Here is a 25,186-nt window from a genome sequence, read left to right on the forward strand (position 1 = left end):
AAATCCAAAACACTCCCACACAGGGGCATGGCATTTCGTTTAGGAACAAGTTCCCTGTCTTTCTCTTACGCTCAACTCTCTGTTGTTTTCTCCGCCTCGTCTCCCCTTTACGAAGATCGCACTGTGTGTGTGTAGCCCATAGCCCCGCCTGCCCCACAGAGACAAAGACACTCGATGACAAGAGCTTTCCCTCCGTTCATTACGCTAATGAACCAACTCACCTGGCTGCCAGACGATGCACGGCAGTGAACACTCTTGTTGTCTAGTCTCTTTGGTGAAGAGAGACGAGGAAAACAAACATGCATGAATACGGCAATTAATCATAGCCGGAAAAGTTACCGTCTGCCTTTAATTTACCGTGCAATTAACTGACTTATCGCATATCACGACAGGCCTAATGCCCTCTATACACAGTGCGATTTTAGCAATCTTATAAGACCATTGCATGAAACACTGTGAGATGTGGATCTAATAAACTTTGGTACGACGTCAAGTTTAACGTGCAGATTGTACGATGGCTGTTCACTACTGAATCGCAGGTTACGACGTACGTCAATATGCAACGTCATCAGCGTGCACCGCATCAGCCTACGTCATCCATCTGCGCCACCATAGGTAGCTTGCTCACCTGGAAGTTGCAGTTCCTCCGCAATTTCCTTCCATGCAGCGTCTCTCTTCTCTCAGTCATGATAGCAGCTGGAGGAAACATCAAATTAACAAGGCTTCTGCTGCCACAGCTCCACCAAACTTTCTTCTTTCTGGGAGTTCCACAGACTTCTTTTTGTTCGTTTTACCTCCATGGCAAGCGATCATTTGTTTGGGTCTAGCGCCGGTGTCGTGGTGACCATTGTGTCATTTCGTGCTTCATTTCCATTGGTTGATTAGTAGACGTAGGTCGTAGCAGCTGTCAAACTGAGATAGTCATCCTAAATCTCTGACACTGTCAGAATTTTATCTCAGGTTATCTTTGGTCGCAAGATGTTGACAACGGCCATCCTTGAACCTGTCTCACAGTGCGACATAAGACCACCGTTTTAGAGCCACGACCAAAGACATCGCCACGTTTCTCCCACGATGGTCATCTTTCGTCTGGGACAGCCCAAAATCGCTCAGTGTATAAAGGCCTTAAGAATGTCCCTAAAATATTGTAGATAAATAAATGAAGAGACAGACGTAGCTGCATGCTGAACGCTTATCCAGCAGGTTTGTGTAGAAAGTCAGTGCTCTGCTGCTGTTTCTGGTTTTTGTATGCATATGATTATAAGCAAAGATGACCTCATCATAACGGCCCTCAGAGGTTAGTTGATATGGGTTGTGAACTGAATCAGGATAGAAATGGTGATCATGCCTCCATCAAATAAACACAACACGTGACAACTAACATCACCTTGTTCTTTGACTAAATTTACCTTACAGAGCATAAAATTACATACAGAGCAGAATTGGGCATACACACATTGCAGCTGTGATACAACTGTAATAAAGGAAGGGGGAGGGCAGAGGGTAGAGTCAGTGTTAAAGTGCATAAGCTAGCTTGAACAGGTGGGTTTTGAGACGGGATTTGAAGTATGTTAGCCTGTGGGACTGTCGGATGTGTGGAGGTAGGGAGTTCTAGAGCCTGGGGGCAGTGCAGCCCATGGTGCTGAGGCGTGAGGTGGGAATGGTCAGGAGATGAGCAGAGGAAGAGCGTAGGGAGCAGGAGGGGTGTACTCCTTGAGGAGGTCAGAGAGACAGGTGGGGGCGGGGTTGTGGAGGGTTTTGAAGGTGAGCAGAAGGATGCTAATTGTCCTTCTTCGTTGTTTTTTTCTCTCGTGTTGTCCTGTTAATGCTCTGTCTTTTAGAGTGTTTGATTTGTTTCAGCATGACAATGTTACTAGTGTTTATTATGGGACACATTACTGTATTTGACTGTTAAATCCACTCTGCTCCACTCCACTGCAGGAGTTAACACTGTGTCTGTTTGCCTCTCCCCAGTTCTCACAGCTGCTGTCACACAAGCTTCATTACAGTCGATGCTCCATAAGATCCTCACTGCTGGACCATCAGCTTTCAATATCACTACTATCCTTTCTCAAGCTGCTCAACTCTCCAACCAAGGTAAATGAAGCCAACGCTGTCCCACTGCTGTGTGCACATGTAGTCATTAGTGTGTGCTGTGTAATGACAGCTTGGCCAGTTGAGAGGGGGAACCTTTAGGGTTTCCTGTCTGTTTCCTGTGGGGTAAATGGTGATAGCATCAGCTAACTGACAATCAATTTCCTAAGTTGTACTAAACCCAAGTCTTTTAAGATTTCACTGATCATCTGTGCACTCAGTGTTTTTCTTGCTGGCTATCAAATAGTAGATGGTAGTAGATGATATTGATCCCGTGCATTGTCTTTCTTTTGTGTGTGTGCATCTAGCAGCTCAGCAATCGAACCAGTCACCCATGTCGTTAACATCGGACGCCTCATCGCCTAGGTCTTATGTTTCTCCAAGGATCAGCACACCGCAGACCAACGCTGGTCCCCTTAAACCCCTCCTCAGCACGCAACCGGTCATCTCACAGACAAAAGTAAGGCACAGGAATTCAGTGTGTTCAATAAGCATGTGCAGCATCCAGCTGGGTGGGAAAATTTTGGGACGTTTTCCTCTGGTATCTCAACCAGACACATGAACTCTCATTTTTTTAGGTGATGAATGTTGTTAAGGAACGATGACAAATGTATTTAATGAAGCTTACCATCAATAAGCTCGTGTCTTCATCATGTTGAGATGCTTTGTCTTGATGTGGTGTTTCTGACTTGCTGTGTTCAGGTGAGCACGCCAGTAGGGAAACAGGCATCTCATCCCCAGCCCACATCCCAACAGTCCCTCTCCAGCGATAAGCAGCACAGTCACGATGCCACCACGGCCTCCCCGCGCACCCTCCAGCGCCAAGGGTAGGTACAACCACACGACTTGCCCAAAATTCAAAAAGAGGAGTGAACTATTCTTTCACCAGCACATGCAAGATCTGCCATCATTGTCTAAAATATCTCAGACTTGTAAAAGCCACGAGCACTGACGCACTTCTGTGTGAAACCATCTACACATGTAGGCGAACAGAGTGGAAATACTTCATCTGCAAAAATGTCAAACAGCCCATTCACATCAGCTCATGAATGGAGTTTTTATCATCACACAAGAAGCTAATTCCTGACTGCAGATTGTCTTCATTGTGTTATGTTGTGGCACCATCTGCTGTTCATCGACGGAACAATGAGCAGCTGCTTCATTCAACAGTCTCATCTGGATTCACTGAAGTCATTCATTGCTTTTTGTGTCATGGTTTCCGAAAGGGAGGCAATTAGTGGTTATTTTAATTAAAGTCAGCGTAGAAGATAACTGTCATTGTGTTTCTCTGGGCACATTGTGAATAGATGCAGTGTTTACACAAATATTTAATTACTCATGGCAGAGTGCAGTGTCGCTGATAGCTTCAAAGTGAATAACGTGCTCAGAAGTGTCATCCATGACGAACTGGAAACCGAAGATGAGCATCCACGCTCCAGTTTTTAGCTCGCAAGTAGCAAAACAGACTCCTGTCAGTTCATTCAGTCTGTCTGTCTCTCGGCCACACTTATAATTTTCTCCTGTTTTCCACTCCGTGATCCCAAAATAACACTCTCTCAAACTCGCTGGCTTTACAGTTACAGACATTTGGCTGTTAGTTAGATCTATAAAGTTGTAGAATAACACCGTGTCTACACCAGAATATTTTTTCAGTCACCCATCTTGACATTTGTCCCTGGCTGTGGAACAACGTGCACTTTAATGCAACCAGCTTTGACCCAAAATGTGAAGGGGGCTTTAAAACATATTTTCTCTGCTTGAGCTCTACACGTGTGGTTGTTCATGGACCTTTAAGTGCCATCAAAGTGCTTCTTTGCAGCAGTACTATGACTGAACAGAGCCAGTGTAGACACTAACAGAGAACTGCAGCAGCTGCTTTTGTTGGTATAGACATCAGTTTTTCCACAGCAGGGTTCGCAATACCTCATGCATATGCAACGTGTTGCCCGTAAAATTTGAGCTGTGCATGTAGATTTCTGCGGTACATGCAGCGGTGCACGTAACTGACAACTCTAATGCATATTCAGGACTCATGCATGGAGGGACAACACAGCACAACACAGGGCAACAGCAGCAAACCATTGTGGATGAACCAACTATGGTCGCTGCCGCACCATAGTGAAGTCAGTTTTATGTTTGACAGACACTCACTTCGGACAAAGCAGCTTCCTCCCACCTGTACTCCACTGGGCGCAGCTGTGGTTGCCGCCAGAGCTGATTGCAGCCCATCTGGACAAATTTTTTTGATTCCACTAGATGTGCGCCAGCGAGTTTCAGAAGTCTCGCCTGATGTTGGCAGTAGGGGGATGGTTAGCTCACCTCAACCCTCAGTGTGACTGCTGGGAGCTGGCTTATGTTTCATCAGTGTATTACTATTTAAATAACACAAATAAAATCTTTTTTAGTATCTTTATGCTGACTTGCCAGTATTAGTGAAAATTACACTAAAAAAATATACTAAATTTGTCTCGTGATACAGTTATTTTCATTAATAATGTGTAACTCATTCATTTTAAATAATGGTAGTTTTTTCCAATAACTTCCATAAATTGTGTCCAAGTGACTCAGGTATATATACTCAATATATTTTAGGGTTTTCTCAATTTTTAAAACACATTTTTATGAAAAAAAAAAAAAAAAAAAAAAAAAAAGATTTATTTCAATATCAGTGTGACATTTACCTTCAGTCACATTCACAGACGGCATTGAAAGCTTTTGTTGTCAGAAGTTGATATTGAGGTGTAGAGGTCAAGTTACAGTCAGAAATATTTATGTATTTATTTACTTATGTTACTATGTTTTCGTGTAATATAGAAGAAAATAAGTCCTCAAATAAATACTTACGTGCTTTAAAAAAATAAATAAAAAAGTTTCCATTCAGTTCTCTTGAGATGGAGAGGATCAGATATATTATAAATGAGCAGGTGAATTTATTTGATGCCATTTTGCAACCTTTTATTTTGTATCTGGAGAAGATATCAGTGTAGTGCCATTTGCAGATTCTTGTTACCAATCTAATGAAGGATCCTTTGATTTTGTTTTGAGTGTCTCAGTTGGGTGCTTTGTTTTTCTGTTATGTGTTTTTTTTTTTTTTTTGTTTTTTTTTTTTTGTTTTTTAATTCTAAAAGAGAAAAGTGTCTTATCAGTTTTGTAAATGCACTATTTTTCTTTATTTGTATATATTTACTTAGGATCTGTTACACCACTCGGAATAAAATGCTTTATTGTAAATTAAAAGAAAAAAAAATCTCTATTAGTTTTGCTGAGAGGCTGCTTTAAAATGTTTCTGATTAAATAAAATTTGAAGTAGTTTCTCTGTAAATTACTGCGATTTCAGTCGGATTCGGCCCAACTGTGGGTTAAGGACAAATACACCCAATAATGCAGAAAAACTTTCTTTTTTTTGGTGTAGGTAAATTTAATTTTCAAAGTATTCCGAGCCCTGCACATCACAGCACACACACTATTTGTTTTCCACTGTCTTTTGAGACTTTCTCAACTCAAGATTTAGTTATTTTTCACATGAAACCTTGATGACACTGAGCTGCTTAACCAAAATTATTTTCCTGCAGTTGTTTATTAACTGAGACCTGTATTCTGCGATCAGCTACACTCATATGATCACAGTGTTTGTCGATGTGACGCTCACATGCTTCCTCCACCTGTGTTGATTGCAGCAGTCAGAGGAGTCCCTCCCCGGGTCCCAACCATGTCTCCTCCTCCAGCAGCAGCACCGCCCCCAACTCTGCCTCCGCTCCCCCCACCGCCTCAGCAGCCCGGCCCTCCTGCTCCTTCACCCCCACCCTCGCTGCCCACTTCAATGAGAATCTTATCAAACACGTGCAGGGTTGGCCTGCCGAGCACGCAGAGAAACAGGTTTGTACCACCGACATTTCACCATCCATCTCTGTTATTGACAACCTATCATCACAATCACTGTGGCTGATTCTAGTTTTTCACTGGAAAATTTGTTTTGTCTGACCAAGGCATCAAGACTACGTGAAGAGGCTCACACCATGGGGAGCATCTGTATGTCTGAGAACTGCACCGAGCTCAAAAACCTCCGATCATTGGTCAGAGTCTGTGAAATACAAGCAACATTGCGTGAGCAAAGGTGAGGATACATTTTTGGTCTAGAGGCATGCACCTGTTGGTGTGTAGAGCCAGGTTCACACTACACGACTTGTCAGATCGCTTCAATGTCACCTCACACACCTTTCTGTCTGGACATTGCGATTTTTATACTACGGCCCCATTTCCACCGAGTACAGCTCAGTTCGGCACGCTTTTTTCTGTTTCCACTGTGAAAAGTTGTGGATGGTACCAGTTAAGCTTATACAGAAACATTGAGTCCACATATCACCTTCTCATCCCCTCTCTGTCTTTCCCTCTCAAACAAACACCCACACCTTGAAGAGTCCTGCTCGTCTCTGTCCTCAACTCATGTCTTGCGCTCTCATTAGCTGAAGCTCACCGATCAATTCCCCATCAGGTCCAGATATTTAGCCTGCTAGATATCTGGGGAGCGTCTGCGATGCATCAGTGAGCCTCTTAGCTTGCGTCTTTGAAGCACCGATTGGCGAGCACTGAGCCAGGACTGATTTTCCTCTGAGCTTGGGTTTTGTCGGGGAGCTCCTTGAACTGCCTGCAAGCTCAAAATCAGGGCTAAAGTCGTGTAGTGTGAACAAGGCATCTAAGTAACCCTTGATCCTAGTACACACACAAATACTAACTGTTCTCTTTGTCTCCCACAGGATACTGTTTCTGAGACAGCAAATCAAAGAACTTGAAAAGTTGAAGAATCAGAATTCTTTCATGGTCTGAGAACTTCTGGTGGCGAGTCGAAGCGGGAGGTTGCGGGGGAAAAGGGGGAAGACCCATTGCACATAGTTGGAAGCTGGAGGGAGAGCAGTCGTTCAGTTCCTCTTGAGCCCAGTCTTAACACACACAGGAGCTGCAGTCGGGTTGGCTTTGGACCGATGGGGCTGGGAGAGCCAAGAGGGAGACATGAAGAGCTGTTGGAGGGGGAGGGTGGGGTGGTTTACAAGACTCTGTTTTGTAAAGACCCACTGCGGGGAAAAAATGTAGATTTCTTGTAGATGTTATTATCTATGTTGTAAATATGTTTTGTAGATTGAAGCCATGGAAAGCCATGCCTATCAAAGCTTTTGACATCCAAACTAATCAACGCCTAGGCGGCTACGTTCATTAGCTAGCCTTTCGTTCATGTTAACTCGTCTGCAGACTTAAAGCTTCATTTTGTCAATTCATAGATCATTGAACCATTGAGCGTGTGTGACCTGCATGTTAACAGAGGAGGATGTTTGAAGCCATTTATATACACAGAAGCCTAGCATAAAAACATAATACACTGGTGTCATTGTAGTTTCTTTCCTCAAATATTGGTAATCTGATTACTCTGTTTAGATTCTCTTCCTGTGCCCTTCTTTGGGTGAACTGTAACCTGTACTCAGGCGCTGTGAACATCCCCTCTCTGCAGGTCTGTCACGACTGCTCACTACGGTTCAGTGATCTACTTGCAGCTTCTGGTGGCCCTGCATGTCCCAGTCTGAAAAAAACAGTGCCTGGTGGTGTGGTGGAGTGAGTGATTTAAAAAAACAAAACAAAACAAAAAAACATTTTAAGAGATGTGATGGCGTGCTGCTTTGGACCATTCCCACCATACCCTCCCCCTGGCCTCAGCCCTGCCCTGCCACACCCTCTCAGAGACATCAACACTTCACACCCTCCATGTAGTTTTTCCTTTGTGTTCCAACACTTTCGGTTCCTCTTTTCTCCCCTCTCCGACACTTCTCAAGACGAGGTGGGTACCACTGGTTCATTCCTTTGTACAGTTGTTAACATACAGTGGAGTTCTAAGAAAGAGGACGCAGAGTAAAACAAAAAAAAAAAAAGGTTTTATTTATAAGAGTTGTAGTGACGAGCAGTAAATCACAATGATATCCACGTATTTTTCATTTGCACCCAGTTTAGGTGTGGTGCTACAGCTACAGTGGGTTAGAGACGGATGTATGTGGATTGCCTCTTGTGTCAGAGCAGGGCGACAAGAGGTCACAAGGTCAAATGTGAAATGTATGTATTGTAATAAACATGTTCAACTAAAGCGAGCACTGGTTATTTTATTGGAGTTTATTTGGTTCATTCGCTAGTGCCTTGTCCAAAGTCTTAAGTCTCATTTTACCTGCAAAGCCCCGCATTTTATTTTCATCCTGTTCAACAAGATCTTTTTCTGGCACGTTCCGCCCCTTTTACTGTTTCCTGTCCCCCACTGTTGAAGAGCAGGGTCCTAAGCTGCATAAAGGCCTGTTTTTTCCCCACTGTAGTATCTATTGAGTCTATAACTGAACTGCACCACACATTCAGTAAAGGTGACCACATCATTGCTTTGTATATTGTTTCCTGAAGTATATTGACAAATGAAATAAAATATGCCTCGCCAGGGCCATGTTGTTCTTGGGTTTTTCATGGTCCCCTTAGCTTCCATTTCATGTGTCTGACTTAGAAATAAAAAAGACGGGAGAGTGGTATGTTATTTATGGGAGATCCCAAAACCAGTCCATGTTTGAGCAAATCAGAGAAGTCCATTTTTTGACTAGCTGATAAAACGAAATCCTCTACATTAACAATCAGCTACAATATTTAATTTTGAAGTCTGCAACACAGACAGCACCTGTAATTTCAACGGGAAGCCTCAAATCAATGGTTTCTAGTTAAACCCGTGGACTCTGCTGCCCCCTGCTGGTGCTCTACACTGTGGGAACTGATCTCTGTTAAGAACATTAATGTTAACAGATCAAAAACAAGCATGGCTCATCTTCCTGGTATGTCCTGCACCAGTCCCAGCATGCAAAGCTGTTTTGTCATTCACAGCAGGACATTTTGGACATGACCGTAGTCTCTGAGGATTTTTAGAGTCTATAGGTTTGTTTATTATGTCAGCATCAAAGGAACAGTTCACCCAGGTTTCAGGAGCAATTTAAACAGTGAGTAGAGGCCTCATGTAAAATACTCCCTCTGAGGCTTTTCCATGCTCTGAAATATTTTCTGTGGTTATATTAAAGATATTGAATATTGTGCAAAATACTGTCAGCCAGCAGCTTCTACAAAATAATCTGCGTCAGACTTCTGTCGTACAATAACAAGAGTGGGACCCTGCTGCTAATGCACTGCCAATACTTATGGTTGTAAATGGTTTGTACAGCAGGGAAAGACTTCACCTCCTTCTTCAGTAGCTTTTACTTTAGTGGAAAGCTGTGAAAAACACAAATGTAATGAAAGTAGTAGACTGACAATGTGGAGAAACAGACATAATTTTGGATTTGCACAGTTTTTCTGAGGATGTTTTGTGCTGTTCGTTTTGTATATGGATGAACATTTTCAGAATCGACTTCTTTACTTTAAAAAAAGGGGAAAATTGAAGGGGTTGTTATTTATAGGCTATTATGCGATGGTGTCACTGGTGCATCCCACTTGGGATTGAATTGGGAATCATGGGGCTCATGAGCTAAAACGAGTTTGACACCCCTGGTCTAGATTGTTCTGCTGTGAGCTGCAGAGTGTTTGAGATATCGTCTGCAAAGATGTCCACCTTCTCTCCAGTATAATGAGTTTTATAAGAAGTAAGAATAAGAGTATGAAATAGAAGTATATACATAAAGCACACTCGGCTGCAAACTGCCCCAGTGCATGCTGGAGGTCACAGTGTGAAGAAAATCATCTGAACCACGTCATCTGCAAAAAGCAGAGATGCAGTTCTGAGGTCACCAAACTGCATGAGATGTGTGACCTAATTTAATTAAGATGCTTTTAAGTTTGTTCATGGTTGTGAAATTTTGAGGTCAAAATTAGGAGTGTAGCATTTTATAGCATTTCTACAAACTGAGCTGAAAAAATACTTGCATTCCTTCCTCAGGTCCAGCTCACTGGTCGTACCATCTTACACCTGCAGAGGGCGGTAACTGCATCATCTCTTCTCCCTGAGAAAGTTGCAGCAACAAAATAATGCTGACAAAGTTGACTGAATGACTCACAATTAAAAACCATCCCAGCAAACTCAATAATTTCTGTAGACCATAAAACATTGTTAAAAAGAAAATGTAATATTTCTTAATATCAGTGATTCACAGTGACGTACAGAGTCTTTTAGTGAGCGAGACACAAAACAAATTGGGATACAATGACTTTACATGTGAATAGAGGGTATTATAGCTTTATTTTTCCCAATTTTCTGCTTTATTTGTGTGTATAGAAAGTGAATTCAACCTCTTGTAAAGTATGGGAGAAGGGGACTGGCTCATACAATAGGTTTATTAAACAATTATTACCATTAAAAAGTTTGAAGGGAGAGATATAGGTAGTTTTTTCTTAGCTAGGCTACAAGATGTGGTTGTTAGCTACGTTGCTAGCTAAAAAGAACCCAGTTGTGGATGCTTGTCAGTTTTTCGGGGTGGTTTGTTACAAACCCTGTTGTAACTACACGTCGCAGCGACGCAGACCTCCTGTCTATTTCTGTAAGCTGAAACCATTTCCCTCAGTGGAAACAAGGTTTAATTTACTTTAATTTCACAGATAAGAAACAATAAATTGTGAAGACAATAAAGCCTCCACAAAAATAGCATTTTAAGTTTTGTGTGTGATTTATCCTGGCTTCATATGAGCAGAGGAAATCTACGCTCATCGCTAGGCTAATTTATACAATGTAAAATGCCATAGGCTTGTGCTAATAATGTTAGCATGTTGTATTTGTTTGGAAAACGTGTTTAGTATAAGAGTTGTTTTGTCAGTGAACCTTGTGAGTTGTAATGGAGCTGAATTTTGTAACGTTACCTTTGTTAAATGTTGCTGTTGTCCCTGGCTTTAAAAGAGAAGAGGAAAAGTCAGCTAGCTCCTAGGCTAATTTATATAATGTAAAATGCCATAGGCTTGTGCTAATAACGTTAGCATGTTGTATTTGTGGGGAAAATGTGTCCAGATAAAGACAAGTGTTTGCCTGTGAATGCTGCAAGTTATAGTGAAGCTGATTTGTGTACTTGTGTTTGAAATTGTCTCTATTAAGTCATGTTTAATGTGTGTTTAATGTGTGTTTTGAATCAACTAAACTTTACAGCACTTCTCAGAAACTCGACCGCCCACGAATGTTTTGGAGGTGTAACTGCAGAGTGACACAGACACATGAAGCGAGAATGAATCTACATGTTAAAGACAAAGCTCATTTATTTGTATATTTATTAATGATATTAAGCTTTTTTCCAGTTTATATACCACAACAGCTCCTCACTGTAGATCTTTATTCATTTCAGTCCATACTGCGAGGCACTTAGTGTACAAGGTAGCTCACAGAGGCTGAGCCTGATAAGTCAGGGTACACCACTCTGGCTGATCAAACAATGATCTCCAAAGTCATCTGTGATAAGAGAACAGAGCACAGCTGAATTAATTCTCAACATAAAACAAGTAAAAACAAAAGGTGGATGCTGTCAGTTTCCTGTCTGGCAGCTCTCCAGATAAACCCTGCATGAGTGCTTGTGAATGCAGAGGCTGTAACCCAATCTGTGACATCAAAGCTGCTGCCAACAGTTTCCCTGCACGTCTACAGTATGGATCCACATAACTGCAGGAGCTCTCGCTCTGATGCTCTGATGCTCTGCTCCATTATCACCAGGAGAGTAAAATAGACGGTGGAGGATGGAGACAGGCTGCCTGTCTCTGATTCTTCAGAGACCTTGATATGGCTAACATCAAAGAGAGAGGAGGAAGCCGGGAGGTGTCGGAGGAAGTCTGTCTGCTCTGGTGTGTGTCCTCATGTATCATGGAGAGAGCCAGTCTGAGGTTTGATCTTCAAAGTGGGAATATTTGTGTAACATATGCTCATTTTGGGTGCTCAGGACGCCTTCAAAGAGCTTGGTTTAGACCTGTTTAAGGCTGAATTTAGAATCCAGACATGGTTTGGGTCGCCCACTCTCTCAGGTAGACTTGACCTCCACTCCTCCTCCTCCTCCTCCTCCTCCTCCTCCTCCTCCCATCGTCTCAGCTGCAGCCCAGCCATCGTTGCCTGTGCAGCAGGGGGGCTTTTGTTAAGCAAAGCTCCTACTGTCTGAGCCAGGTCACACCTACAAGTATCTCCTAATGTGTGAAAGCAGACACAAGCTGCAGGGTGTAATCGCTCCCTAAAAGGTCACGTACATGAAACCCCCGAGAGCTGAGAGCTTGTTGACGCTCATCCTCTCAGCATGACAAGACACACAGTTTTGTTTTCCTTCTGGTGGGCTCTTAAACATCGTACTTACTGTCTGGACATTAACATATGTCAAGGTTTTTAAGGAGATTGACATATTTCTTCTTTATCTGTAGTCAGAAAATGATTTAAAAGGGCATTACACTGATTATGTATATATATATATATATATATGTATATATATATACATATATATATATATATATATATATAAAGTTTAATGGTCTCAAGGAGTGTAACTCAGCCTGTGAAAGTAGCCTTGATGATGACATAGTGATGCTATTTTTATTTTATTTCATGTTATTTTATTTTACTTAATTTTATTTTATTTTATTTTAATTTGTTTTGTTTTATTTTATTTTATTTTACCTTATTTTATGTTCTTTAATTTTACTTAATTTTATTTAATGTTATTTTGTTTTATTTTATTTTGCTTTATTTGTTGTTATTTTATTTTATGTTGTTTTATTTTTGTTCTATTTTATGTTATTTTATTTTGTTTTATTTTATTTTATTCTATTTTTTTTTCTTTTTAAGCAAAACTTGCATTAAATTGAAGGTTTGGAGCTTTTGCTGGAGGAGTGGACGTTCACCAGACAGAGAAGTATCCACTTTTTTTGGAGGTTGACCCCTACTAGGCATTAAAAACTCAGGGTATCTTGACCCCTGCTGCTCAACTTTGACCTTTATTTTTTAGCATGCCTCTCACAAGTCTCTCACCTTTTTATAAGGGCAATTTTTTAATAACTGGAGTGTCTGTGGTGAAGATATTTTTGTAAAATAAAGCGGTCATACCAGAGTCGACCACCAGGTGGTGATGTTTGATTACCCAACACATGTGAAGGCAGGAAAAAACAGGAGCTGCTGCTCTCAGTCTCTTAAAGGAACATTTCTCATCATATTTAATGGAACAAAATCTAAATCCAAATGTTTTAAATGTCTTAATTCACTGACAACAGGAGCCCCAGCCACAGAGCAGCCCACGTGATGCAGTTCCCAGGTGTACAGGCCTACCTGTGCTGTCAGAGAGACAATGACACCCAGTATCACAGAAACTAATTAACCATGAGAAGCCATCAGGCATCAAACTAGTATTTCTGTTGACTTCCAGCCTTTTCATGCAGCTCTCATACAGATAAATGCTGTAACGTCAGTCGTGGTCTGGCGCCTCTGTTCAATTGCGGATAATTACGGTAATTGCGGTGAGTAGTTTTCTGTTCTGTTCCCTAAAGCGGTGTGTCACAATCTCTTGTCTGTTGGACACAAGTATGAGAACCTTTATTTACACAGGTTTGGAGCTAAAATGAAAAATACACACACACATTTTTATATATATATATATATATATATATATATATATAGTAAATATTGCATATATTATTATTATTTCATTTTTTTCAATGTAGCTTTGTAAAAGATAAATAATTAAATTATTTTTTATTATTTATTTATTAAATATTTAAATATTAAATATAAGAAATACATATTTAATTATTTGATGAATATCTAAAAATGTAAAAAAAAAAAATCTAATTATTTTAATAATTAAATCAAACATTTTATATTTTATTATATATAATATATAGTATAGTTTTTTTAAAATATTTTTTCTTCTGATTTTTCTTAGTTTTCTTAGATTTTTCTTGTTTCAATAAAGCTTTTAATTATCGATTAAATATTTAAATATTAAATATTTAATTTATTTTGATAATTACATTAAATATTTTGTATTTTATTATATGTATATATCTAATATATATCATATTTTTATCAAATATTTTCTTCTTCTGATTTTTTTCTTCTGATTAACTGTAAAATAAAATAAATCATATATATGAGAGATTAATTATTATCATTGTTATTATTATTATTATTATTATTATTATTATTATTATCTTTGTAAAACATGCATACTATATTTGTGTCAGTGCAAAAAAGTACTTGTCACTGATACAGATCGCACGCGCGCACACGTATTTTGCATTGCTGATTGTCAAAGGGCAATTGTGTCTGTGCGCGCGCGCGCTGCGTGCGTGTGTGTGTGTCGTCTCGGTGGCGCCATGTGCCTTTTTGGATTGCTAATTTCTGTGAACGTGCGTTCCTCCTCCTCCTCCTCCTCCTCCTCCCTGCAGCAGCAGCAACAGTCTGTAGCCTGAAACGAAGCGGCTCAGTGCGGCGTCACTCTGGCTGCCTGCACGATGACACTGCAGGTAGCTGCTACCGGCCGGGCTGACCTCACCTACACACTTAACTTCACATATGACGTGTCAGTAATTCACCCTGGAATAATGTGTTTTATACAGTGGCATTAAATCCTTTATTCCTCCTGTCCAGTGAATGCACAGTTACACACGCAGGATGTTTGAGTGTGTTGAGCTTCTTTGGCACAACAACAGTGTTAGAGACTTTAAAACATACGGATGTAAATTACACATCTGTTAGTGCACGTGTTAAAAAGTCTACTCTACATATTACATAGTGAAGTAATAGTGATCTCAGGGTCCAAACTGTGCAGCAGCAGCAGCAGCAGCAGCAGCGCCTCTGAGACTGGAGCCTGACTGCGCTGCTGCTGCTGACTGAATGAGCTCTGAGCTGAGAGACTGTGTTAACCTGGAGGAGTGACTGCTGCTCCCACCAATGGGATCAATCATGACATATGGAATATGGTATTATGGAAATGAAGCACGATGAATGAAGGGATTGGCCTGACCCGAGTTATCAAGCTAGAGCGTGACAGACAGGATAAAACCGGAACATGGGTGATATGGTGTCGAAAATAAAAGCATCGGTTTAATTATTTGTGAGGTACAGAACTTAGAATGAATGTCGAAAATATTAAGTGAAAATACAGCAGAGACTTAGTTTGTATTTTCTGATGAAAGAGTGCCTTAAGCATGGGTATGATTCAACACGATGTGAGGTGATGGAAGTGTACCATAATAACCAAATAATATCAATGAACATAAACAGAGTTTTGCTCTTATTTCTTTTTTTCTTTTTTCTTTTTGCAAGGCCAGTGTATATTAATAAACATCAAGATTAAGCTCAAGATCAAGATTAACTTTATAGGGAAAGTTTGGGGAAATTTTTGGGCTACACCCATACTGCAGCCATAAATAAAATAAAATAAAATAAAATAAAAACTAAATAAATAAATGAATAAATAAATAAATAGATAAATAAATAATAATAAAAAAAGATAAAATTTAAAAACCACAAGAAGATAAATCAATAAATAAATAAAATCAAGAGCTAAAAATACTTGACAAAAACACAAATTGTTAAATCCTCAAATCATCAAAACATTGTTGTAAGTGTGTAAGCCGAGGGCTAATTTTCAACTGTTTACCCTGGACCAGAGGTTAAGATAGCCTCAAAAACAGAAAGACATAAAGGCATGCAGACAATTAAAAACATAAATGAAAACATGAATATAAAATAAGCCAAATACTTAGCACATTAAAGGCACAGGAAGCAGACAGTGTCTACACTCATACACAAGATACCCCCAAACATTGCACTTCTAATTTGTACACACTTGTTATTTTTTTTTTTTTTTAAATGTATTTATTTATGAAAAAAAGCCTATTATTTAGGCCTATTATTTTTGAATTTATATTCTAATTTACATTCTATTAACTATTATTAGTAAAAGATCTAAAGTTAGAAACACTTGAGTCACTTAAGGGCATTATAAAAAAAATGTGACAGAGACATGTACTTGTTTTTCTTAGTAATAATTGTTTGATTGTGGATTTTTGTATTAATTGTATTTGTTGCATTTTAAATGTGCAAAAGTCTCTCTTGTAAACGAGATTTTCAGTGTCATTGGGACTTTCTGGTTAAGTAAAGGTTAAATAAATAAAATATATGTGTTATTTTGCCCTTTAGATTGTTTTTAAATGTTTTTAATTCCTTGTATAAAGCGCTTTAATTACCGATGTTGAATTAAACTCGCCGTGCCTTATTTTGAAAAGGCGTACCGGATGCAGTGTTATTACGTATTCTGCCTAACTTCCCCTCAGTGTTCCGACCAATCAGCGCGAAGGGGGCGGGGCTCTGACAGACCACAACTATTTCTCCTGCTAAATCTTGTCCGTCCGGAGTCTGCGTGCAGTCCTCGGTCTAGCGGAGTTGTCCGTCTTTCCCCGACATTATCTCCGTCCAGGAATACAAAAGTGATGCTTCACCGTGACCGGCCGCTCACAGACACACAGGAGGACCAGCGGTGACATCTTTGTTACCCCTTCAGTCTCTACCGAGGAGTATATTTCTCTGTTTTTCTGCCTCTTTCGGCTCGAAGAAGAAGAAGACGCAGTGTGTTGCGTCCTCCAGTAATGTCGGACCGCTTCTAAAAACACGAACTTTTCAGCCTCCATGCGGGAGAGGAAACATTTCGGAGTGGTTTCTGACACTGTTGTTCCAGGCAGGATCGTGAGCTGTCGTGTTTCAGCACGGGAATGACTCATTTCTCGCCGTGAAGCTTTTAACCCGTCCGGCTCTCCGTCCAGCGGACTCTCGCTCTCCGCTGCTCCTGGATATACGAGGACTGTGTCTCTGCGCAGTAACTTGGTGTAAATGGATCGCCAGTCCAGTTTCATTTCCATTTGGCTACAACTGGAGCTCTGTGCCATGGCTGTTCTTCTTACTAAAGGTATATAGACTTTGCTCTGTGGACGGGGCATGTTTGTTAGCTTCATCAAATCAGGCTAAACATCAGTTTGCTGTGATGAAGTGCGGCCACAGCTCAGTCAGGGACCCGGACTTTACTCCCTGACCCAGACCTGAGGGTTTAATGTCAGCCAGTGTCCCTAAAATCACTTTTAGCAAGATAACAATGAAACAGTTAACTTTTTAAACACTTCTTTTAACGATCAGGGGGTTAAACCACTGAGGAGATGATTGAAAACAAACCATTTTTAGCTGTTAAACACTCAGCAAAGTGTTTGTTAAATCATATCTGCAGTGTTTCAACTTAAATGAACTACTTTACTTAACTTCTTTATAGATAAGTGCCTCCTCGTGCCAGCCCAGGTAGCAAAACTATTAGTTAAACTCTTTAAAATACTCCTATGAAGTTGCAACCCTTATTAAATGGCATTACATACACACAGTGCACAAATCCTGCCTCATTTAAACGGTTGCTTTTATTTGTATAACTCATATTTAACTCTGCCATTCATACAAGACTGAGCAGGGCTTAAAAAGCTCCGGCCTGCTACTCTTTCCCCCCCTCAGCCCACAAAGGGGCCTCTCCTTTCTAATGAAATATTCTCCAAATGACCTGCCCGGGCCCTGCTGCTCCAATCATTCACAGGGAAAACACTGATCTGATGAATGTGCTCCTGCTTTCAAAGAGGCACCACCAGCACCACTGACAGGAGCTGAGCTGGTTTCTGAAAACTTTCATCCCCAAGCTGCTGTATTTTTAGCTCAGTTTTTGAAAGTAGTAGATGGAAACTCTTTAATTGCTTTGTTTATGGAGTGGCTTTCAATAATTTGCACAACCCAGCTGTGTATGTTAAAAGCATACACTGCATTTAGATGTATTGTCCTGTGACACCGTAAGAAATAGAGGTTGTTTTTGTCATATCAGGGCAGATCCTTGGCCCACATATATGTTTTTAAAAAAGAATCCACGCATGCAGTAATGAGTGGGCCCGTGTAAAATCAGGCAGCCCGTAATGATAAGGTTGCTGGAAGCTCTGTAGATGGGACCTCAGTGCACCCTGCCCCCCCAGGCAGTCCTGACCACAAGTGAAGCTTTGCGTGCAAACGGGGGGAGAGGAGACTCCTGCGCCGCGCTCCGGCTTCTCTCCTCCCTCTCCACCTCTTTACGAGTTTCCATTTGGGTTGAAAGAAATTGACTTTGGCAAACAAACCACTAATTATAAGCTACACGGTTCCTGTTTTATAAAACAGACAAAAAGGGCCATTTTGCACGAGGAGCTCCTAAATGAAGGCATATTAGCTGAACTGATGCAAAAGTGGAATATTCCCATGAGGTCTTTAAAGCTACCTGGCTGTTTATTGCAGGGCATAGAGGACACTTTAAGAGCCCACTTTCAAAATAAAAGTATAGTGGACCACGGGCTGCTCTGGACAGAATTGAGTCTCCAAAGTGTCAGAGAAGCAGCATTGTTGTGGGATATGCTGTCATATAAAGTGACATAACTGAACTAAAACTCCTTCGAAAACCCCTACAGGGTCCTGACAAACACGCCAAACTGCTAAGCTGAAGTTTAGGTCAAGTTAAAGTCAAAATATTAGGATCTATGTCTCATAAAATATTGTATTAATATGTCTAATTTTGCTTCCCTAACTCTGCCTCTTTTGCATCCCCAGGAGAAATAAGGTGTTACTGTGACGCGCCGCACTGCGTGGCAACCGGATACATGTGCAAGTCAGAACTGAACGCCTGCTTCACCAAGGTCCTGGACCCGCTCAACGTAAACTCTCCCCTCACCCACGGGTGCTTAGACCCCATCGTCAACGCCGCGGACGTCTGCAGCAGCAGCTCCAGGGGCGCGGACACCCTCAGCGGGGCCTCGACGCTCGAGTGTTGCCATGATGACATGTGCAACTACAGAGGCCTGCACGACCTGGCGCACACCAGGGACTCGACAGGTAAAGATGAAACTTCGTCGGGCTGTTAGGATGTTTGTTTTTCACTGAAACTGAAATATGAAATTCTCTGTAACCGGGGTTTTAAAAATGATTGGACTCTGCGGGAGGATTTTTACAATTCCTCCTCTGCAAATATTCAACATTTTCCTCTTTCCTGTTCCAGAAGCAATACGTTGAGCTGTAGGGTTCTTCAAACACTTTGCTGTTTATGGACATGCAGGCCACCCTTGCCCCCTCCTACTCTTTTTTTTCTGCTTCCCAGCTTTACAGAACTTCAGTTTGACTTTTAATGGGCTCCAGCTCTGTGCCTGGGAAGCCGGGGAGCAGCCAGTTTACCTTAAGCACTTGGAAAGAGATCAGATATATTCTTTTTTTTTTTTTTTTATTATGTGTGCACCATGTAATTTTCCCACTGAGTAGGAATGTGCCTTGTAGAATGAATATTCCCTGACAAGTCTGCATGTTGGGCATGAGTGCTAGCTCACAGAGTTATGAAAAGGTGCACAGAGAGGCAGAGAGGAAGGGGAGCTGTCCTGAGGGGACTTACTGTTGTGACCATGACCAGAGCAGACTATAGTTTATTAGCTCAAATTAATTTCTGGCTGTCAGTCAGGACAGGGTGACTCATTTGCTGCTCTTTCTCACTTCCTCGCTCTCAACTGTGGTTAGTGGCATGACTGTGGAGCAAAGCCTCTCATTAAGCTACAAACAACATACATGTATTCAGAGATAGTTATTAACTTTAGATCTGTGTATCTGTATATAATAATGCGGAGCAGTAAAAACTCGTGAACATGCAATTAACCAGATGATTTTCTGTGTGTGTGCAGATCATAGCCGGTACCAGCCGGACAGCAACAACAGAAACCTGGTGACCCGGGTTCAGGAACTGGCCTCAGCCAAAGAGGTGTGGTTCCGGGCGGCAGTGATCGCCGTCCCCATCGCCGGCGGCCTCATCCTGGTGCTGCTCATCATGCTGGCGTTGCGAATGCTGCGCAGCGAGAACAAGCGGCTGCAGGACCAGCGGCAACAGATGCTGTCGAGGCTCCACTACAGCTTCCACGGCCACCACACCAAGAAAGGCCACGTGGCCAAACTGGACCTGGAGTGCATGGTGCCTGTCACGGGCCACGAGAACTGCTGCCTGACCTGCGACAAGATGAGGCAGGCCGACCTGGGCAACGACAAGATCCTGTCTCTGGTGCACTGGGGGATGTACAGCGGCCACGGCAAGCTGGAGTTCGTATGATTCCTGCTGGGAGCTACGTGACTGTCGCCTCTGCGCGGACAGCCAGGGCTGCCTCTCAGTCGTTGGCTTTTGCTTTTTTACCTTAAAAAGACATTCCCATGTTTTTATCCATCGGACTGTTGGGTTTGTGTTTTTAGCTTTTTTAACCAGTGGCGAAAAAATACGAGACTGATCTCATGCCGTGTGGTTTTTGCTAGAGGAGCACTTTACTTGAAAATGAAAGGCAAAGCAACAAGGAGCTGTATTTAAACTTGAGAGGGCAGGACTGAGGTGAAGTGAGAGCTCTGTCACTGCTCCTGAGGATCCTGGACTTTCACTGAGCGCTGAAGGATTCCAAATCTGTCTTATTTGCACATTTGTAAAGAGAAAACAAGAAAAGAAAAAAGTTGTCGTTGCTTAAAACAAGAATTTTACACTGACACCAGGGTACAAAAATGAACTTGTCTGAGGAGTAAAAAAAATCCAGTGTTTGACTGCAGGTGTGCACACTCCTCTGTGTACGAATCATGATGAACTTATTGTAAAGATTTTAAATATATATATATTTTTGTCTGATAAAACTGACCGGTGTGTGTCGTGTTCTGGGTGAATGTCCAACATCTCTCTCTGTGATCAGACTATAAGCTTGATTGTGAGTGTGAAAGAAAAACTTCCATTAAATGACTTTTTATTTATTGGATGATTCTCGTGTTTTTACTGAACGTGTAGCCGTGACACTGTGAACAACGACAAGGGAAACATACAGTCCGTGTACACTTGGCTCCTGTGGCACACATGTTGTCAGAGTGCGGTTAACAGAGGTGTATGTGTGACAGGAGCATCCTGCTTTAACAGTGTCATGTTTCAAAGCTGGGTCGCAGTTTGGCCTTGGTGTGCTCAGTGTGTGTGTGTAGCAAACCTGACAGTGAGGCCTTGTTTTACAGTAGAGCTGCTACGTCTGTCAGTTGTTCTTGAACCCTCTCCAGACGTCACGTTTTCAGTTTCAAATAACCCCCCCCCCCCCCCACCTCCCCCTCACTGGCTGGATTTATCCTGGAAGTAGTGGAGCTATTTATTTTATACTCACTCTAATGCCTTCATATTCTGCCTGTGTGGATGTCAGTGAAAACACTGTCCCTCCTGTGTTCAGCAGGTTGTCAGTGAGGAGGAAAACTAATATCATTTTGCTCTTTATTCAAAACATAAGACTGTTGGTCTGTGTTTTTCTTGTCAAAGAATCCCGTGAAATAAGAAAACTGTGTATCAAAGCCTGATATATTTTCCTCTCTGTGCCGTAGAGCTCAGTGTTGTCCAAAAAATCTTTGAAAAGCATCAGTGAGCTGCAGCGTAGCACTGGGTGACATGTTCATTAATTACAGCACACACCCACTGTACTTTATGTTGACTAAATCCAACACCCACTGTCCTGCTCCTCAGAAATATTAGTAACACGTGCTGGAAGTACTTGTGTCAATACGCAACTGAAAATAGTCCCTGATAGATTTACATGCATGTTTTTTTTCTGTCTTTTTTTGGGATTTATTGACTTTCGGGAAAAATTAAAGAACCAGAAATCAAACCAGGAAATACCTTATTGATTCCTGGAGGAAACTGGGTCACTTTACACTTACTCTTATACTGTAGACAAGCAGAGAGAAACTATCAGGATATAGAGATATATGAAATAAGAAGCATGTAAGACTAGAATTACTGCTTTGCAGTTGTATGCCTCCACAAATGAGTCAAGTTGCACTTACAGTTTACACACATCTTCCCCCAGCAACACAGACAATCTCACAAACCGCAGTTTTAAGGTGGACACCAAAGATTAGTGTCACCATTTCGGTATCTGACAAAATGTCTTCCTGTCTTATGCTTAAATTCGATGCTGAGTAATGACCAGAAAAGTGTTTTTGCAGAACATTATGATGTCACAGTGAAGTTGACCTTTGACCTTTTGGATATAAAGTGTCACCACTTCATCATTTTATCCTATTAGACATTTCTGTGAAGTTTTGTCATAATCAGCATATCCATTCTTGACTTATTGGGAGGTCACTGACCTTTGACCTGTGGCCACCAAATTCTAATCACTTCATCCTTGAGTCCAAGTGGACGTTTGTACTACGCTTGAGGAAACTACCTCAAGGTGTTCTTGAGATGTTGCGTTCACGAAAAACAGACGGACGCAAGGTCACACTGACCTTGACCTTTGACCACCAAAACCCAAGTCCAAGTGGACGTTTTTGCCAAACTTAAAGAAAATCTCTAAAGGCTTTCTTGAGATACAGTGTTCACAAAAATGGGACGAACGTACGTGCGGACGGACAATCCGAAACCAAAATGCCTCTGGCCACGGCTATCGCTGGCGTGGAGACATTAAAAAAGTGAATCATGCAACAATAAATAACTTCTTTTTTTAAGAATAAAAATAATATATAAAAAAATAATAACAAAAAAAATTATACAAATAAAATAAAAATATTCACAAATATATGCATCATACTTTAAAGTGTGTTAAATACAAATGCAAGAATAGAAAACGTAAGAATAAAGAAAGTGTATTGACCAGTTGAATTATTGCACAAATTACAACAAAGCACCAGCAAAGACGACCTACCACCGAAAGAGTGTAGACTGTCACGAAAGCTACCTGTCTTTTTCCCTTCTTTTTATTGTCTAATGTCGTGATAATAGTGATTTTACACAGGCTACTGTGCACAGATATAAACAGTGAACTGACCTTTTAAGTGTACAAAGACTGGTGAAAAACTCACAGGGACAGTGTTGTGCAGAATCTTGCAATTTCTGTAAGCTGTATCACCGCAGGTCGAGCAGCGCTGCCAGCCACTACAACCCAATATTTAAACCATTATGGGAGACTGTTTCTTTTTAGCTGAATTTTTGCTAGATGTGTATGCAAACAACAACAAGTAGAACGGTAAAAGCTTGATTCTGACAGTTTGTTTGGAGCCGGGGCTCGGGTTTCTGTTGAGCTCCTTCGCCAGGGGTTTCTAAACCTCTACTGAATATTTACATTTCAAGAAGGTCCGAATGTCACAGTGATCCTGACAGCGCTGCAACAGTCGGCGTATTATGCACCGTGTGCGTCACACAAAGCGAGATGGGGATGCTTGGGTTGAAAAGTTCACACCCCACACTCTCCTCAGTCACCGTGGTAACCGCATGCAAGACATCCTGTAAGTAGTTTAAAGTCGAAGCCCGCTTCAGTGAAGAGTGTGTGTCTCCGTGCTGAGCGGTGACCCTTGTTTCTTTCCATTAGGAGGACAGGAAAACACTATTAGCAGCTAACCACTTAACGGCAGCTTGCATTAGCGAGGCTCGGCCCATGCTCAGGGCCTCCCCCAGGACTATTACCCTTGTAATAATAACAATGTCCTCTGCCTGGCCTGCCTGATGTGACTGCTGTTTTCTTTAGCCTGATTCCACTTTGCTGGCTCACCCATGGGTGTCAGGTGGCCACGGGAAGATTAGAAAGTCACACATGAGCTTAAAAAGTCTGTTTTTCATCTTTATATGAGGAGACATCAGTAAGCAACGACACACATTTTTCCTTTGTGCATTAATTACATACACACACACACAAACACACACACCACACCAGAGTCTGCCGCTGTAGCCAGGCCTCCTCCCGCCTCACCAACATCCAGCAGTCACAGCTCGGCTCTTTGACAATAGCCGGAGCCAGCGGCGGCGGCACGGTCGTTAGCATCGGCCATTTTGCGCAGCACCAGGCGGTCAAGCTGTTTGTATTCACATGCAAATTTAATGACGTGTCTCACCAGCCTCCGTCAAAAGAGCCCCAATTTGTTTTGAAGCGACTTCAAGCTGACCCCCACCGCCAGTGGATTTTTATTGACGCCGATTTCCAGCACAAATCTCGCTTTATGTTTAATCCGCCTTTACATCGTCACCCCCACCTCCACGCTGCAGGACCCAGGTGGGTGACATTCCTGCAGTAGGGTTAACAACACGCAGAGGTTTAAATCTGTGAGGTGCTGCCTCTGTGCTCCCCCCCGTTACCCTCACAATAATACAGTAATAGTGCAGGAAGGCCTCGTACCCGCTGTGGTGGCAGCAGCATGTGGAACAATATATGAAGTGTAAACACACATGGAACCTGTTAACACCTGAGCACGGTAATGGATGCACACCTCCCAGGGCAGTAACAGGCCTTTCTAAATCCTTGTATGTTTTTCTTGGTTTTCTTCCCTCCATGTCCTCACGTCCACCGGGTTCCACCAGCTCTACTGTTCCCCCGCTGGAACACACACACACTGTGAGTCTGCATCGCTTTTTATATGATACAGGGCTGAAACAATTTATTGATTAGTCGATCAACTAAAAAATGAATAGATAATAATTATCCATGGAAAAAGGTCCAGTGAATGGGCCATCCCAAAATCTGCTTTAAGGCTGATTTATAGTTGTACATATTTTACACAGAGTCTTTGTCATTGTCCGTACACTGTTGTGAGCATTTACACTTGTGCTGTGTCTGTGTCGCTCTGCAATCACACCACCAAAACACTAGTTGGCGGTGGGGCTCCTGTGAAGTGCTGTGAAGTTTAAGTGACCTGAAACACACATAAAACATGGCTGACAACACTAAACACATTTACAATAATCAGTTTCCTTGTGACTCACAGACAAAACACATCTTTTGCTGGACACATTTTCCCCGCTAATACAACACGCTAACATTATTAGCATAAGCCTATGACATTTTACATTGCACGAATTAGCCTAGCTGCTAGCAGAGTTTTCTCCTACTCATATGAAGCCAGGAACAACAGCAACTTTAATGTTACAATATTCGGCTCCATTTATAACTCAAGTTCTGATACTAGACACATTTTCCCTATATATACAACATGCTAACATTATGAGCATAACCCTATGACATTTTTACATTGCATATATGCATTTACATTTTAACGTCATCACTCCACAGGACTTGT

The 25,186-nt window shown here is 41.6% G+C and overlaps 2 protein-coding genes across 3 annotated transcripts in view; both read left to right on the forward strand.

The window, feature by feature from the left end:
* The window catches only part of waca (WW domain containing adaptor with coiled-coil a), a 30,175-nt gene extending 21,957 nt beyond the window's left edge, over window positions 1–8,218 (forward strand). Inside the window, exons 8-13 of one of the 2 annotated variants that reach the window (XM_033639221.2) lie at window positions 1,975–2,097; window positions 2,406–2,554; window positions 2,797–2,921; window positions 5,772–5,970; window positions 6,081–6,208; window positions 6,849–8,218. In XM_033639221.2, the coding sequence (XP_033495112.2) occupies window positions 1,975–2,097; window positions 2,406–2,554; window positions 2,797–2,921; window positions 5,772–5,970; window positions 6,081–6,208; window positions 6,849–6,918 (794 nt within the window). In that variant the 3' untranslated portion in view covers window positions 6,919–8,218. Of the gene's footprint in view, window positions 1–1,974; window positions 2,098–2,402; window positions 2,555–2,796; window positions 2,922–5,771; window positions 5,971–6,080; window positions 6,209–6,848 lie in introns of both variants that reach the window. The other variant, XM_033639219.2, reaches the window with a different exon arrangement.
* An 8,229-nt stretch (window positions 8,219–16,447) lies between these two features.
* On the forward strand, window positions 16,448–20,899 carry bambia (BMP and activin membrane-bound inhibitor (Xenopus laevis) homolog a). The gene is made up of 3 exons (XM_033638294.2): window positions 16,448–17,003; window positions 18,695–18,976; window positions 19,807–20,899. The coding sequence occupies exons 1-3, from the start codon at window positions 16,928–16,930 to the stop codon at window positions 20,223–20,225; spliced, it is 777 nt and encodes a 258-aa protein (XP_033494185.2). The 5' UTR covers window positions 16,448–16,927; the 3' UTR covers window positions 20,226–20,899.
* The last annotated feature ends 4,287 nt before the right edge of the window (window positions 20,900–25,186 follow it).

Source organism: Epinephelus lanceolatus, chromosome 20 (assembly GCF_041903045.1).
Source record: "Epinephelus lanceolatus isolate andai-2023 chromosome 20, ASM4190304v1, whole genome shotgun sequence".
Lineage (NCBI taxonomy): Eukaryota > Metazoa > Chordata > Actinopteri > Perciformes > Serranidae > Epinephelus > Epinephelus lanceolatus.

Excerpts from the sequence above, each read along its gene's own strand:
- bambia (XM_033638294.2), top strand. The coding sequence starts at position 16,928 with ATGGATCGCCAGTCCAGTTTCATTTCCATTTGGCTACAACTGGAGCTC. Across the intron at positions 17,004-18,694 it reads GGCTGTTCTTCTTACTAAAG|GAGAAATAAGGTGTTACTGT; the intron begins GTATATAGACTT and ends TTGCATCCCCAG. Across the intron at positions 18,977-19,806 it reads GCACACCAGGGACTCGACAG|ATCATAGCCGGTACCAGCCG; the intron begins GTAAAGATGAAA and ends GTGTGTGTGCAG.